Genomic DNA, 16594 nt, shown 5'->3' on the forward strand with positions numbered 1-16594 from the left:
CGGGTGTCTTCCTTGACATATCTCAGGCATTCGACCGGGTATGGCACGCAGGGCTGCTTTATAAACTCAAACGCCTACTGTCTTCTACCTTTTATCTCATTCTTAAGTCTTATCTCTCCGACCGTTTCTTCCAAGTTAAACAAGGTTCTTCTTCTTCTCTTATCCTTCCAATACTTGCTGGAGTTCCTCAAGGAAGCATTCTAGCCCCCTTACTTTATATCCTCTATACTGCCGACTTACCAACTCACCCGACTACAATTACTTTCGCATTCGCCGACGACACTGCAATCCTTTCTCCTCATCTAGATCCTGTAATAGCATGCCGTGCTCTCCAAACTCACCTAAATCTTCTCGAGCCTTGGCTGCAAAAGTGGAGAATCAAAGTGAATGAATTAAAATCTAAATACATAGTATTCACTCTAAACAAGAAAACTCTCCCTCCTCTCTCCTTCCACAATACTTCTATACCAACGACTAACCAAGTACGATATCTCGGACTACATCTTGACAAACGACTGACGTGGAACCCACACACGAGACTCAAACAAATTGACCTCAATCTCCGATATAAAATGTTGAAAAGGCTACTCGACAAACGATCAAAACTGACCCAGACGAACAAACGATCTTTATATACCGCTCTACTTGCCCCAATATGGACGTACGGAATACAACTCTACGGAAGTGCCAAAAAATCGAACATCAACCGACTTCAGACCTTACAATCAAAAATCCTGAGAACAATAGTTAACGCTCCTTTCTACGTCTCCAATCATACAATACACACTGATCTCAATATTCCTCTCGTTTCTGAAATAGCACAATCTCGCTACACAAAACTCCACTCAAATCTACACAGTCATTACAACCCTCTTATCCACAACATGTCTACCACAACACTTCCTTCTAATCCTCATCGCAGACTAAAGCGGCAGTGGCCACGCGACCATCTCAACACAACGCCGACCTCCTAGGATGGTTGCTGTGTAAGCTTGCCAATCAGGCGAACTAACGGCTTCCATCACTGGATGGTCGTCGTTCACTCCACTCACGCCTCTTGGCGCACTTGCATGTGCGCGCGCGTGTATGTAAGTGCATATATGTGCGTGCACGTGTATTTGCGCCATTTCCTTGCTCTCATCCCTTTTGCTTGTTATATCTATTATAGTTGCAAAATAAATAAACAAATTAAAAAAAAAAAAAAATTAAATTTTTTTTTGTAATTCTTGCTCGAGCCATTTAATATTTATTAGGCAGTTTAAATTTAAAATAAAAAATACTTTAGGAATTGCACTCGGCTAGCTTAATGGATCCATCAAGAATGGGTGAATTAAGTTGGAGAAGTGACGGAAAAGTTTGGCCAGGCGTAAAAGTTTATTAGCTTAAATTTAACGAGGCATTACTCTAGCCAAGCCGGGCGTCCATTAAGATGATTGCGTGCCTTTTCACCGGCCATTGTAGATTTAATAAACACATGCATCGTATTAGCCTGACAGAGGACAGCCTGTGCTGGTTCTGTCAGGAAGAAGATAAAACATCACTGTGTATTGTGTCAGTGGGAAGGGGGGACTAGTTATTTGGCTCAGGGTTCGGCTGCCTAAAGACTCATCAGACTTCCTAAGTTCTGGAGCGGAAGAGATGCTCTGAACTGTAAGAGCCACAATAAAGCCTCTGAGAGTGGCAGGGGCGTAGTCTTTCTGACGAATCCCTGTAGAATCTGAATGTTTAACCATTTTTTTTTACCCAACCCATACCACATACAAATCCCGGACTATAGTTCTTACTTCTCTAGCCCTTTTTTAAGAGGACAAATTGCAATCGTACCGATTTCTATATTGGTTTTCCCCAGATATACACCTTTTCGGATCATTGCACAAAAACCGGATTAAGTAAAGTAAAGTAATTGCCTATTTTTTTCAGGCGGGCTTTACTTCCCAACTATCAATTAACTGTCGTGGAGGGAGGCGTTTAGCAAACATACTTTACTGTAAATTTCTTTTATTAACCATTAAATAAAATCCAAGGCCTAAGACTGGGGGAATCGAACCCAGTACCACCATACATTATTATCTTTACAGGTCTCGCCTCTTAACCGCTCGGCTACCGTGGCGACTAGAAACCGGATTATACGGATTTTCAAAGTGGCGAGTAGGTTTTGGTCAGGATAACTCCTTTTCTTATTAAGCGAACTTAGAAAGGAAAAATTAAGTAGTACTCCTTTTTGAGAGTAGTAATTTTGAGTTAATTTTCGTCAAAGAAAACAAAACGACAAATCAATAACTCCTTAATTATAATTAGATTGATTATCTGAAAGATTACTTACATACAGCCAACAACCATTATTATCTATCTATAACAGTGATGGCCCTATGACCCGCGGGTCAGACACTGAACCGCGCAAGCTTTTTCACTGACCCACAATTGCTAGGCAACCATTTGTTTGTTTACGCGGGTTGATTTAGATTTTCTAATTGTGTGGATAATTTATATTCTATCTGTATTTTTTCCAATCACGCATTGACACAAAAGCAATTTAAATGCTATTTATAACCTTTAGTTTGATCATTACAGTTCTAAAACGCAAATGACGACAAATGCTTTTGTAGTATTTGAAGTAAAGCAAAAGTGTTTACAAAATATCAAATAAAATGTATAATTTTACTCATATTTTGTTTGTTAAAAAAAATCGGCAACCCAAAGTAAATAACCATATTTAGATTTTTCTTCAAATAAAACACACTTTTGTAAGGTTTTGTTCAGTTATGTTTGTAAAAAGCACTTGTTTGGTCCCGTTTTACCTGTTAAGCCAACTGAATTTTAAAGATGTTTACTTTTTAAAACATTCAGTTTAAAACTTTTTAAACTTAACTCTTGTGCAAATGGGCATTAGTGACCCAAGAGCTAGTACTAAAAAAGAAAAAATGAACAAAATTTGACCCACGTCTCAAAAAGGTTTGCCATCCCTGATCTATAATATAGTGTTAACCTTTATCCTCAATTTCATTTTAATTGAACTTAAAACCTTTATATATTAAATCTATCATTGATTAGTGAAATAGTGTATAGCCCCGCCTTTTCGAAATGAAACGAAGGTGGCCAAGTTCAGTAAAGCGGTACTCCACCTCTCTTCTCACCATTACTTAAAACAGTATTAACTCCCCACTGTATTAGGAACTGCAAGTGGTGGTGAACTGAAGCTAGTGTGATACTGTCCTGGTGGGAGCAACCCCTCCGCAATCACTCTTTTACTCCCTTGGTAATCTCGTCGGAGTTCTCTGTCAGTCAGTGATTCCTGGGGCTACCGATAACATTGTAGTTTTTTGAATAAGTGTGGTTTTTGTTTATTTGTTTATTTGTTCAAATAATACTTTTATTTTGCGGAGCCATTAGTAGCAATCTTTATCTTTTGTTTGCTTTCCCCGGACGATACTCTGGTGGACATGAGGAACTTCCTTCCGTGTCTGCTCTTCATCGTCTGCAGCTATTTTGGTATGTGTTTAATTTATATTATTCTGTTAGGTTTTAATCCTTCGATAAATAATGTCTAACCAAGTAATAATTAAAAATAGTCGTACGAAATTGAAACCGGGATTATCTTTATCCCTATCCGAGTAATAGAGTACCGATTTAGGTAATATTTGAAACCATCCTTCACACATCAATTAGATTTTTATATTTTCTAAGATAATCACAGGGAAAACCTACTTTCTTATCAGTGCATTAAATTCTCTCTAATTTCAGCAATCAGCTGAATAAGTCCTTCCTTAAATTGAAAGATACTAAGCCTTAAATCAAAAAAGTTAATTATTAATTAGATATTAGCTTCATTTTGTATATCACTGACCTCTTTAGGTGTTTCATCCACCATCAGAGGTAAAATAAACAGTTTAATGGTGTAGAGATTTGGTCTTCTTTTATATTTCCATCTCACACTACACTATATATTGCCTGCGTTCCTTCCTCTTTCTGATGGAACCGCCCGTCTAAAGCAATCTAATCTAATCTAAATCAGTCTATGATTTCGATGCGATTTTCTAAACATTAGATACCTGCACTTTGGCAACCTTCACTTCCTGCAGCTTGGACCCGTCCATGTAATGCATTAAAGATGTCTGACTGTATTAAGCCACATCTAAAAACCTTTCTGTCCGAAATAAGAACTTTGTAAAGCATAACGCATACTTTCTTGACAAAAGCTGAGTATTATTAACACACGATGAAGAATAACGTCCAACTATCCAATTAGGTATCGTGGACAGGAGCGGAAGCAACATACTTAACTATAAACAATTTTGTCTAACTAATAAAAATCGAACTGGGTATCACCCATTTACATAGCCACGCTCCTGACCACTGGGTCAACAAATTCCTCACATTAATAGTTTTTTTCCGGGGCATTTGTTGACTTTTTATTTGTTAGACAAAATTGTTTATAAGTAAAGTATTTTGCTTCCACTCCAGTCCACCGATACCTAATTAGGAAGTTGGAAGTTAAACCAACAATAGACAATAAAAATAGACGATTTATTTATGAATAACTTACTTAAACAGTAATATTATCTTGCGGTAATAAATATACTTTACAGAAATCAATAGTTCATTCATGAAGAAAGAACATTGAAGCTACGATCAGGTGTTTAATCTACGATGGGAAAATATTGATTCATTAATAAATGCAGCGAATGAATATGAGGAAGTGTCCTCATTTTATATATATATATATATATATATATATATATATTTGAAAGGAATCAATTGAAAGTGAAACTGGACGATATTGTCAACTAAGCACTGCGGATCTAATAATATTTTCAAAATTTTACTAAGCACGTCCGGGATTTTTGCAGATAACCAGTATTTTTTATTTTTATTTTTGCTTTAAATTACCAAAATCCGATTATGTGGTTTTGACCGTCTAGAATAGGTCTTGCGACAAGTAAGAGTGCTTATATTCCAAAGACTTGTGCTACTATCCCGGACTAGGCTTCATTTTTCAATTGAAGTACGTGGTGAAGTTCGTGTTATTAAGCTGAGATACTTCTAAATCCTTTGAAGAATTGATCAGTCTATTTTCTCCAACGGTTTGAACACGAAACGATCCTCGAAGTATAGAAAAAAAAAAAAAACAGTCTTCCAAATGTAGCAGAAACCTTTCTTTACCGTAATTCTGCCATTCACGGCAGATAAAGGCACAACTAAAATCTTTTGGCTTTGCCAAAAACCACCAAATCGGAAATACGACTACTTCTTAAATGACTGTTAATGAGCTTTTATCTTGCATTATATATCTATTCAGGTTTAGAACCTTTTTTCCCTTAAAAAATTTTGTAATGTTGGGCAACTCTCTTAAGTTGATTCGTATAAGTATTTAGTCCCGATATGTCAATTCTTAGTGTTAAGAATACTATTATATAATTGTGGATTAGAGTAAATTTTTGATATTATGCAAGATTGAGCAAAAAAGTATGAAAGTCTTAACTTGTAAGTTATAGCAAAATATACGCCCATGGGTTAACGCGAAGATTTACTGCACTAAATTTTGATCTTTAAGCCAAGTTCATCAATAACAGTATTTATATATTAAATAATCAGATTCTAGATTGACAGTAACAGTTTTATCACACCTTTTGTTCCCTTTTAACACCTACGCCGTCTGCCAAAATTTTGACAATGATTAATATGACAATAATAATAAATTATCTGAAGAAGAATAAAGACAAACTTATAGTATTATGAAATAAACTAATAATTTACTGTCTTCAGAGAAAGAGAGAACTATACTTAATACTAAGTTACTTTTCGCTTTTATTAAGGAAATCGAAATCAGGCGAAAGTGGTCAATTCCAGGTTAATGGGCATCGGCTAGTTTCGCTTTTCTTCGGCTATTTACGTTTAAAGCGGGAATGTTCCCGTTAATCTGTTTGTTTATTTTGCCGTGTTTTATTATTTACATAATTTTTTGCTTTCTCTTACACGTTTTAAGAGGTTACGTTGTGATCGCTTCCTGTTTTCTGTTGTAGTATTTTTTGTAAAGGGTGAATTTAAGTGAATTTTTATTTTTAGAAGGTGCAAGGAAGAAGTATGAAAAATCTATGTTATTTCCTTCATTAAACAATTCTGACAATATTTGTACAACCTCTGAATTGCTTGATTCTCCAAGCGGAAATCTCTCTTTCTATTGGCTGTTAGATTTTCCTGTGGCACCTTTAAAAAAAAGTAAGATAGGCTAATTTGTCCATAAGTTTTTGTAAAGATATGATAATGACACCTAAACCGGATATAAGATTTAAACTTCCTTTTTACGTGACCTTTCTACATTTATGTAAAAAAATTATTGGATTTTTCAAAGAATGTTTTTAGATACATATTTGTTAAAATTGCTTTTATTTAAATAAAATTTGAGGTTTTAAAAAATAATATCGATTTTAGGAATATAGAAAGTGACTCGATGTCACCATAATTAATGTTAAGAGCGATTAGTCAGAACGTAAATGTAATGCTTAGAAGAGGTTTGGTTCAAACTCCATATTAAGACTTTAGTAGACTTCAGTATTTTTATCGTTTCGTTGCTTTTAATAGTTAACGGTGAAGAATTATCCAATAATTAGTTTGATTAAATTTTGTTATTATGATACCAAATATGGGGAAAATTTAACACAGATTTTGTATTTTTTTTGCAAAGATAATAATTTTATTTGTACAAAGCGCCACATCATGGACGCTTGTTAGCAAGAAATGGGCTGACAATGATTAGCAACGCTGATATCAGGCAATCTGCTGCCTCATGCTCTTTACACTCCGAATATCCGTGTATCTAAACGAGAAAGAACTTTACTCCAAGTCGTCCTAGACCTTAGCCTTCAGCCAAACTTTGTAGCGAATCATTAGACCGCCTGGACTGGTCGAGAAAATGGGGAAGCTTTTTTGGAATGAGTTGTCCCCAAAATCACAATTAAATATTGCAACTAGCTCCAAATCTGTCTGTGAGTCCGATGAAACTGCGCGGCACTTTGTTGAGGTGTGTACAGTTTATTCTAAATCTAGATTCCTCGTCTTCGACAGGGAAAAATGTTTCCCTACCGGAGATTGGGGCATCTGGTAATCTTAACGAACTCTCTAGGTTTATTCAGTGAACTGGGCGATTGAGTCGTCATGCTCTCTAGTTTCCTGTTACTACTTTATTAGTTTATTATATTGGCATCTGGCACCTTTACCCGGATTTGTTGGTCTTGAAGCCCCGGTATCTCTCTGGAGATGAGGGGTGGACGGGGAACAATGGGCATTTTGGATTGCCTGCGTTCCTTCCTCTTTCTGATGGAACCGCCCGTCTAAAGCAATCTAATCTAATCTAAATCAGTCTATGATTTCGATGCGATTTTCTAAACATTAGATACCTGCACTTTGGCAACCTTCACTTCCTGCAGCTTGGACCCGTCCATGTAATGCATTAAAGATGTCTGACTGTATTAAGCCACATCTAAAAACCTTTCTGTCCGAAATAAGAACTTTGTAAAGCATAACGCATACTTTCTTGACAAAAGCTGAGTATTATTAACACACGATGAAGAATAACGTCCAACTATCCAATTAGGTATCGTGGACAGGAGCGGAAGCAACATACTTAACTATAAACAATTTTGTCTAACTAATAAAAATCGAACTGGGTATCACCCATTTACATAGCCACGCTCCTGACCACTGGGTCAACAAATTCCTCACATTAATAGTTTTTTTCCGGGGCATTTGTTGACTTTTTATTTGTTAGACAAAATTGTTTATAAGTAAAGTATTTTGCTTCCACTCCAGTCCACCGATACCTAATTAGGAAGTTGGAAGTTAAACCAACAATAGACAATAAAAATAGACGATTTATTTATGAATAACTTACTTAAACAGTAATATTATCTTGCGGTAATAAATATACTTTACAGAAATCAATAGTTCATTCATGAAGAAAGAACATTGAAGCTACGATCAGGTGTTTAATCTACGATGGGAAAATATTGATTCATTAATAAATGCAGCGAATGAATATGAGGAAGTGTCCTCATTTTATATATATATATATATATATATATATATATATTTGAAAGGAATCAATTGAAAGTGAAACTGGACGATTCATTACGTACAAAGAGGAACAATGGAGGGATTTTGTAGCCGGTGAGAGAATGTTCCCTTACTTCCCTGCCACAGCCGTCCAGTGACAAAAAGTAAACTGAATCTAGAGCACACTCTGTTGGACTAGTTGTTCATTATTCACTTATTGCACAATTCCAGTAACGCGGATATACTTTCAACCAGACGTGATTGGCTTATTTAAATACTAGTCCCATAATTTATACACCAGTTGGTCCGCACTTGGACAAGATAGAAAGAAACAAAAAAAAAAATCATATGTTTGCAACGGAAAACCTAATTCATTCGACAGTCGCCAGGTTAAAGTGAAAGTAAGGTCCCCTCCCCGAGCTAGGGGCGACACGTTGCTAATGTAAATATTCAACCGCTCTGGTAATATATTCTAAATTCTCGTACATACATTATGTCCAACTTCATGCACTAATCAGAACAAAGCACATGTCTGATTCTTACGGCTCTCTCTTACTGTTAGATTCCCAAGAGTCGTTTTTAGTAGCTTCAATACTGCGTTTGGGCGACGAGGATTGCATTCGTTGGTTCAAGAAATTAGGGATATCTTAAATAGGTTATCTCGTAAATACTTGGATGGATGATATTATTCCCAATTTTTAGGTTTCCTAGAATTTAAAACTTACTGGCTCCGAGCAGTATTCTTTCGTTACAGACAACACTGTCAGCAGCTGAATTCAAACTCAGGATCTCCGCGTTGGAATTCAGCACACTAATCACTGAGCTAATCCCTTCTCTGGAAGTTTTATTGAAGAAAAAAACAAAAAATCCCAATAACTGAACATTCATGTTCATTCATGCCAATCGATTTTTAGCAAACCTAAGTCTTAATTATTTCGAATTCTCTACAGCAAATTGATTAATCTACCTCTAGTGTTGGCCGAGAATCCGAAACCAATCAGAGATACAATCATGTGGATGGTTATGACGGATAAAATCTACGACATTAATATTTTAACTGATATTTCAATCTATGCTTGAAACTATTGCTCTTAAGAACAGCTTTTTGCAATGAACGATTTTTCTGTTAAAAAATATCATAAAATTCAAATATTTTTCTGGATCTTTATATTTCCGGTCGAGCCTGAAAGACCATTTCATTAATAAATTCGTGTTAAAAATGTGTTCATTCAAAGTTAGCTAACAAAAAAATTATTATTTTTTTTTAAATCTTTTATTGGAATTTACAACAGCAACGATTGTTGCAACAAGCAAATGTGGTACCTGATAAAGAAAATTACGTGAAAATCACGAGTGGAGAAGGCACCCAGTGGTGTCACTTTCAGTAACGTGCTCTTGCTATACTGCTCTCACGATAAGAGTAGATCACGAGAGACCATCTTCTCTTCAATCTCCTTAGAGGATTACCTGGAGAAAGATAGATGTTCTAAGGGTTAGGATGAGCTGCTGTAGAGGAATGAAATTTTAAGAAAACGAGTGTTAGCAAGATCTGTAATGAAAGGGGTTTTGAGGTTATTATGGATACATAGAACGGAGCGTTAAGAAGTTTACGTAGTATTTTTTGACTGTAATGTCTGGAGGCGTAGTGAGTTGGAACGGTCTAATCTATCCCCCATACTTCGATGCCGTAAGACCAAATAGGTCGCAGTAACAGTAGATATAAGAGTCTTTTGTTATGTAGGTTAAGATTCGAACGTTTGTCAAAGTAGTCTGGCGAGAAGTTTTGTAGCGTTGGTTAGTTTCTTGTCTTTTCAGTCTAGTATGAGGATTCCATGTCAACCATTTGTCTAGGTACAGTCCAAGGTTGGTACAGAAGTTTGGTTCATGAAATGGGGAGGTAGGATTTTCCGTCTAAGAGTAAATAATTATAAATTTTGATTTCGTAACGTTAGTTTTGATTCGCCATTTGTAAAGCCAGTCCTATAAGTGGTTGATGTGTGTTTGTAGAGCTCGTTTAGCTATAAGAGGATAAGAAAATAAAAATAAAATTAAAAAATTAGTAAAGATGTTTGAAATATTAATTTCTTTATTTTTCTCGGCCGAGTTCAATGTTAGCTTTTATAGTTCAGGAATAGTTACTTGATTCAGAAGTTATACTATCTTCCTTTGTATAATACATATTTACGTTCTCTATCATACATTATCTCTTTTTGTTTGCTTATGTGAAAAAAAAAAATTTAATTCATAAAAGAGGAAGTTAATAATACTTCATTGTTGTATGTAAATTGGCGCAGTTATGCCACCTCCTTAATATTGGAACAATAATAGAGATTATGAAATATCACTTTAATTTAATATTACGATATATAATATGGCTTATAATACATTAAAATTATTCTGTTCTCTATTTTTTTTTATTCACTAAAGAATTTTAACTTTTTTGTTCCTGAATTTCAAGGAAAATTGCGAAAAAAGGACAAAATTTTACTGAAAAGGAAGGCTATTGGGTTCAAAATATACTTTCTCTTATTCCTTGTAAGTGGCAGTACATCAATCGTCCTGATATTCCAAATTGATATTAACGGTAATGGTTTTGAGGAGCCCTGAATAAGAAAGGAGTGGCTGATTGGTCAGATTGTGATTAGCAAGATCAACAGAGAATTTGCTAATCTGGAATTGAACGGAATCACTCCTTAACTGAATTAAATTTTTTGTTTATATCACATAAATTGCGGTAAAAAATATAAATTGCAAAAAAGTCATGCAATTATTTCACCTCCCCAGCCAGCTGATTTTACAAATTGCATAAAAAAGTGAAAACATAATTTCTGATTGCTACAAACTTGGCAGAAGGTAGAAATAAACTTCAATTATTATTCATGCCCATGAAAATTTTCAAGGCCTGATAGAAATTGCATTACCGATACATGATTATATAATATTTCTCTTCCCCCTCCCCCCAAATACACGATACACGTTAACATTTTATCAAAATCAAAACAGGATTCAAAAAAATTATGACCGGATATTGTGTTATCGTTATAAAATTTTGGGCAAATATAAAAGAAAACCGGTAAGACTGTCTTTATAAACAAACTTTCTGATCATCAACAGTGAAATGAGATTGCGCAGTAACACACTGCTCATCTCCATGTAATTCTATTTTTACTTTCAAAATTTCACCAAATAATGTTTACTTCATTTGTCGTGTACTAAAAAAAGATATACGTAAATTTGGATATTTTTCTTAATAAATGATTTTTTTTTTTATTTATTTTGTAATTTACAATCTGCATACAGTTGTATACAATAAGTAAATATGGAGAGAGTGGTGAACTGTTGCGGGAGGAGAGCAGGAGGAGAGAAGCTACCCAGCGGTAGCACTCTCTATAGGAGAGAGAGAATGTGAAGAGGAGAGAAGAGAGATAGGAGAATAATGGCGTTTAGGTCTTCAGCCTACAAAGAAGTCGCGGGGCCACTGGCGATTCAGTCGGCGAGGAGTATTAGGGATGTCAGAGGAAGCGAGAGACAGTACAAGAGGATTAGAGCTAGTCGAGAGAGCAATATGGAATTTTTGGTATTTCTTAGCGAGTTGGTCTATAAAGGGAATGTTGAGGTCGTGGTGAAGAGTGAGGTTAGTCACCGTAGAAAGGAGCGTCAGCTATCTGTTGGCAGTGGTTTTGACTGAAATGTTTGTACTGTTCGTATGTTTGTAGGTTTGGCTGAACCCCACAGCTCTAGTCCGTAAGTTCACATAGGTTTCAGGATAGTATTGTATAGTAATCGTTTGAGTTCAATAGGTAATTTGGAGCGTCGTCCCAAGTAGTCTGTAAAGCAGTTTCGCACGTTTCGTCATTGCTTGTCTTTTAAGTCTAGTATGTGGGTTCCACGTGAGTCGTTTGTCTATGTAGAGCCCAAGGTAGCGCACCAGATCTGTACAAGGAAGAGGATTGCTGTTGAAGAGGACAGGTGGAGCCCCGCCAGAGAGTAAACGTGGCATTTCTGTGGGTTCATTTTAATCCGCCACTTCTTTGCCCAGGATTCTATTTTATGTAAGTGTGTCCTGTAACTTGTATGCAGCTGATGAAGGATGTGTACTTGTAGCTAGTATGGGTGTGTCGTCTGCATATGTACAGAGTAGTGTAGAGGGTTGTACAGGTATGTCTGATGTGTATACTGTGTAGAGGACGGGGCCAAGTATACTTCCCTGCAGCACCCAAGCCCCCACTGTCGAGAAAGAAGAGATCTTAATAAATAATAATTTTAATGATAATTAATAAAATATGGTGGTTAAAACAATTTTTTAGAGACGTACAATTTTCTTGACAGATACTAATATGTAAATTCTCTTATATGAGTTTTCAAGGCTATTCCAAAGAATTTGCGCAATCAAGTAATGCACGATTGTTGAAAGAATTACGTCTCTTGGGACTTACTTAATCACACCTTAAAATTAAATTTCAAAACAATCTGTGAATATAAAATTATATTTAATATTCTTATATTTCTGTAGATTGTGAGACTGCTATAATAAATAATAGTTTAAAGAGAATTATTTAAATTAAAATTATAGCATCTAATTGCATGAAATGTAATGGTGTTAAGGCGCCACAGTAGTGAGGCCCGCCAAGCTGAGATGTATTGTTGGTTTAGTGGGTTCAATTCCCTGGTCTAGCTCTTAAATATTTAGTTGTTTAATGACAAAACTTTGTGGTAAAGTATGTTCGCTAGTCGTCTCCTTCTAAATTATCTAATTGCGTACTTGGTCATACAGCTCGCTTGGTAAAATATGCGTTTAGTAATTTAGTGTAAAAAGATTTAAAAGATTCGTAGGAATCATTTTACAATAAATAAAGATGTGAGGTAGCTCCTGTTGTCGAATTTCCTGTAAATTTGGAAATTTGCTTAATATTTTATTCAAATTAAGATTGCTGAGGTTGTACTTTACACAGAAACAGCAATTTAGAATAGATAGACTCCTTCATCCTTCTAATTTTTTTTCCCCCCAGTAAAAGTGGCATTTTTCGTTTGTCTGACATTGGCCAAAAATTGATTGTTTTTCCCAAAACTGGTACTAAGATTTTTATTTAATTTCATATAATAATCGAAAGAATTTAATTTCAATACTTTTTATTTTATTTTGTATGGGGGAAAGTGGTTTTTGGCATTTTGAGTTGATTAATTAAATTCTATGTGATTCTATGTCAATTGAATCTCTAGAAGAGTTTTTTTTTTTAATCATTTATTTAGTTACAATCAACACATTTTGCGTTATAAGCAACAATGATAACAATAAATAACAGAATAACAGAGTGGAGAAGTTACCCAGTGGTAACACTCCAAAAACAATTTACTTTCTACTGACTCTCTTCATCAGAGAGGAGATCGCGAGGCCACTGTCTTTTAAGACGTCTGGAAGTGTTGTCTGGAAATGTTCTTGATAGATGTTGTAGTAGGGGATTGTGATGTGTTTGAATGTTAAGATGGAAATTTCTGTAACGTGTTTTTGCTGCAACTTGTGTGACGAAAGGAATGTTCAAATCTGTGTGAATGGTTTGATTGGTGACGTAGAAAGGAGCGTTTACTATAGAGCGAAGAATTTTAGATTGCAAGGACTGGATCCTTTGCAGATTTGAGCGTTTTGGTTGAACCCCACAGTTCGATGCCATAAGCCCAGACTGGCTTTAGTATACTTACATATATAAGTCTTGTGTTGTCCAGAGTGAGTTTTGATCTGTTGTCGAGTAGTCTTTTCAGTTGTCGGAAGCGTCTATTGAGTTCTGTTCTCTTGTCGAGTATGAGGGTTCCATGTGAGTCTTCTGTCAAGGTAAAGCCCAAGGTAGCGGACTACGTTGACAGCTGGTAAAGGAATTAGATTGTAAAAGACACGAGGAAGAGTGATGCGTCGAAGAGTGAAGGTAATATTTTGAGATTTAGTTTCGTTCAGTGTCAAGAAGAGTTGAATCCAAAATTTGATCATTTTCTTATCAGTTGAAGATATTGTGATAAGAGCCGAAGCTGGAATTTAAGCTTGAACTTTATTCCCATTTGACTTGTGAGACAAATCTTGATGTCCAGTATCTAACTCAAAGTGAATGTTTCATTCACCTCAAACGGAGTCCTTATATTTTCATATATTGTACATACGATAGGCCGCAAAACGGAAATTACTTTGAAGACACCTGTAGCACTATTACTATTAAGAATTCCATTAAAACACTATCTTCGTCATTCCAAAGTGTTATTACTATTTTATCATATAGACATTTAATAAACGATTAAATCTTTGTAATTGATATTTATTGAGTAATAATAATTACATATTTCTTATGATTTTAAATCACAAAATACAAAAAAAAAAACATTAAAATGGCAAATAATAAATTTTTCTTTACTTTACTTGGAATTCTTATATCAAACAAAAACAAATTGTTTTAAAATAACTTTTATCAAAGACTTTTTATGAGAAGTGGTCCCGCGAGACTTAAGGCACTCATTCTTGGGACGAGATACGCGAAGCCAATTAAGTTGCGGAACACTGGCTAAGGAGACCTGCGAAGCTAATATGTATTGTGGTACTGGGTTCGATTCCCCGGTCTTAGGCCTTGGATTTTATTTAATGGTTAATAAAAGAAATTTACAGTAAAGTATGTTTGCTAGTCGCCCCCGTCCACGACACCTAATTGATATTTGGACGTTAAGCCCCGCCTGAAAAAAATAGGTGATTACTTTACTTTACTACTTTACACTGGCTAAGAGGAGTATTTCGGGTAAGGTTATGTTTGAAAGCTGTTGTACTCGTACAAGAGGATTGTGATGATATGATTAGGAGTTCTGGGATCTGTGATAGCTTTCAAATTTTATCAGATCTCAATCATTATGTAGGAATGATGGATTTGCTTTTCGACAGTTGTTAATAAGATTTATCTTTGGAATTTTGAGAATCGGTCAATAAAATTTTGTAAATAAATTCTTTTTATTTTATACCGACAAAATAAAAATTTGTATTACCCTGATGAAAGCAATAAATTGGCCGAAACGTCGGCATAAATTTTTTAAAAAATCTTTTATTGGAATTTACAACTGCAACGGTAGTTGCAACAAGCAAATGTGGTACCTGATAAAAATAAATAAAAGAAAATCAAGAGTGGAGAAGGCACCCAGTCGTGTCACTCCAGTAACGTGCTTTGCTCCCACGATAAGAGAAGATCACGAGGCCATTTTCTCTTCAATCTCCTTAGAGGATTACCTGGTAATGTGGAGGAAGATAGGTGTTCTATGAGAGGGTTAGGGTGAGCTGCTGTAGAGGAATGAAATTTTAAGAAAACGAGTTTTTAGCAAGATCTGTAATGAAAGGGATTTTGAGGTCATTATGGATAGTGAGGTTAGATACATAGAACGGAGCGTTAAGAAGATTTCGAAGTATTTTTTGACTGTAAAGTCTGGGAGGCGTAGTGAGTTGGAACGTTTAGTCGGTCCCCCATACTTCGATGCCGTATGACCAAATAGGTCGCCGTAACAACAGGTATAAAAGTCTTTTGTTATGTAGGTTAAGTTTCGAACGTTTGTGAAAGAAGTCTGGCGAGAAGTTTTGTAGCGTTTAAAATAAAATTTAAAAAAAAAATTGTCTTCAAAATTTTATTAACCGATTCTCAAAATTCTTAAAAGATTATGCTGGGTATTATTTGGAGATATAATAATGAGAATTGGTGATTTTTCCAAGAATTTTGGATTGTAAGGATTGGATTTGGTAAAGATTGGAATACTTAGCGGAACTCCACTCCTTCTAGCCCGTAAATCCATGCAGCAAATCGTATTTTTCTTCAAAGATCCAGTGAATAAAGCTTTTATATATTTGCAAACGTAAGAATACATCTTTTTTTTCGGTAAACTGCAAATTAAACTAACAATAAAAATTAACAATATTAAATTATAATAGTTAATTTAGCGGTATATTATTACAAAAAGCGAAATCTTTTAATTAACGAAGAAAGTGAGCTTAAAATAATTCTTGCACGCAGAATGTTTGTTTTAATATAATTATTATTGCGCATCAGTATTCTGCTCAGACTATAACAATAAAGAAAACAATTATTGTAGAAGATTTTTCTAGGGCAAAGAGATTTTTTATTTTATTCAAGGTTTTTGCATTATCTCCGTGTTATACCTTGATCGCATACTTTTACTTAGGCTTTGATATAATGTTTGTTTTTAAAAGAAAAGAAAGTAAATGTGTGGGTGGTGATCACATAAGACGGGAATGTTATTTACTTCGAGTTATGATGATGATGATGATGATGACCGGAGAGTAGAGCAATAATTTAAAAGGAAAAGTTGTAAAGGTGTTTATAAAGGTGTGTTAGACTCAACAGGTGACTTGATCTGCTTAACAAAAAAAAACACATTTATAAGATAGACTGGACACTCCTTTCCTATGAAAACATGTTATTATTTACTAAAAGTTTCAATTAAGAATTAAAAGATGTCCGTATAATAAGAAGAAAAATATAATTTGTTCAATGACCTAACATAACTGGAACTGGTA

At 35.0% G+C, this 16594-nt stretch overlaps 1 protein-coding gene across 1 annotated transcript in view; it reads left to right on the top strand.

Annotated features, from left to right (window-relative positions):
- The first annotated feature begins 3242 nt into the window (after window positions 1-3242).
- The window catches only part of Cda5 (Chitin deacetylase-like 5), a 192760-nt gene continuing 179408 nt past the window's right edge, over window positions 3243-16594 (top strand). The window contains exon 1 of the mRNA XM_074135087.1: window positions 3243-3489. Coding sequence (XP_073991188.1) covers window positions 3441-3489 — 49 coding nt within the window. The 5' untranslated portion in view covers window positions 3243-3440. The remainder of the gene's footprint in view (window positions 3490-16594) is intronic.

The sequence above is a fragment of the Rhodnius prolixus genome, unplaced genomic scaffold, assembly GCF_049639745.1.
Source record: "Rhodnius prolixus isolate KJV_2025 unplaced genomic scaffold, Rpr scaffold_5, whole genome shotgun sequence".
NCBI classification, from domain to species: Eukaryota; Metazoa; Arthropoda; class Insecta; order Hemiptera; family Reduviidae; genus Rhodnius; species Rhodnius prolixus.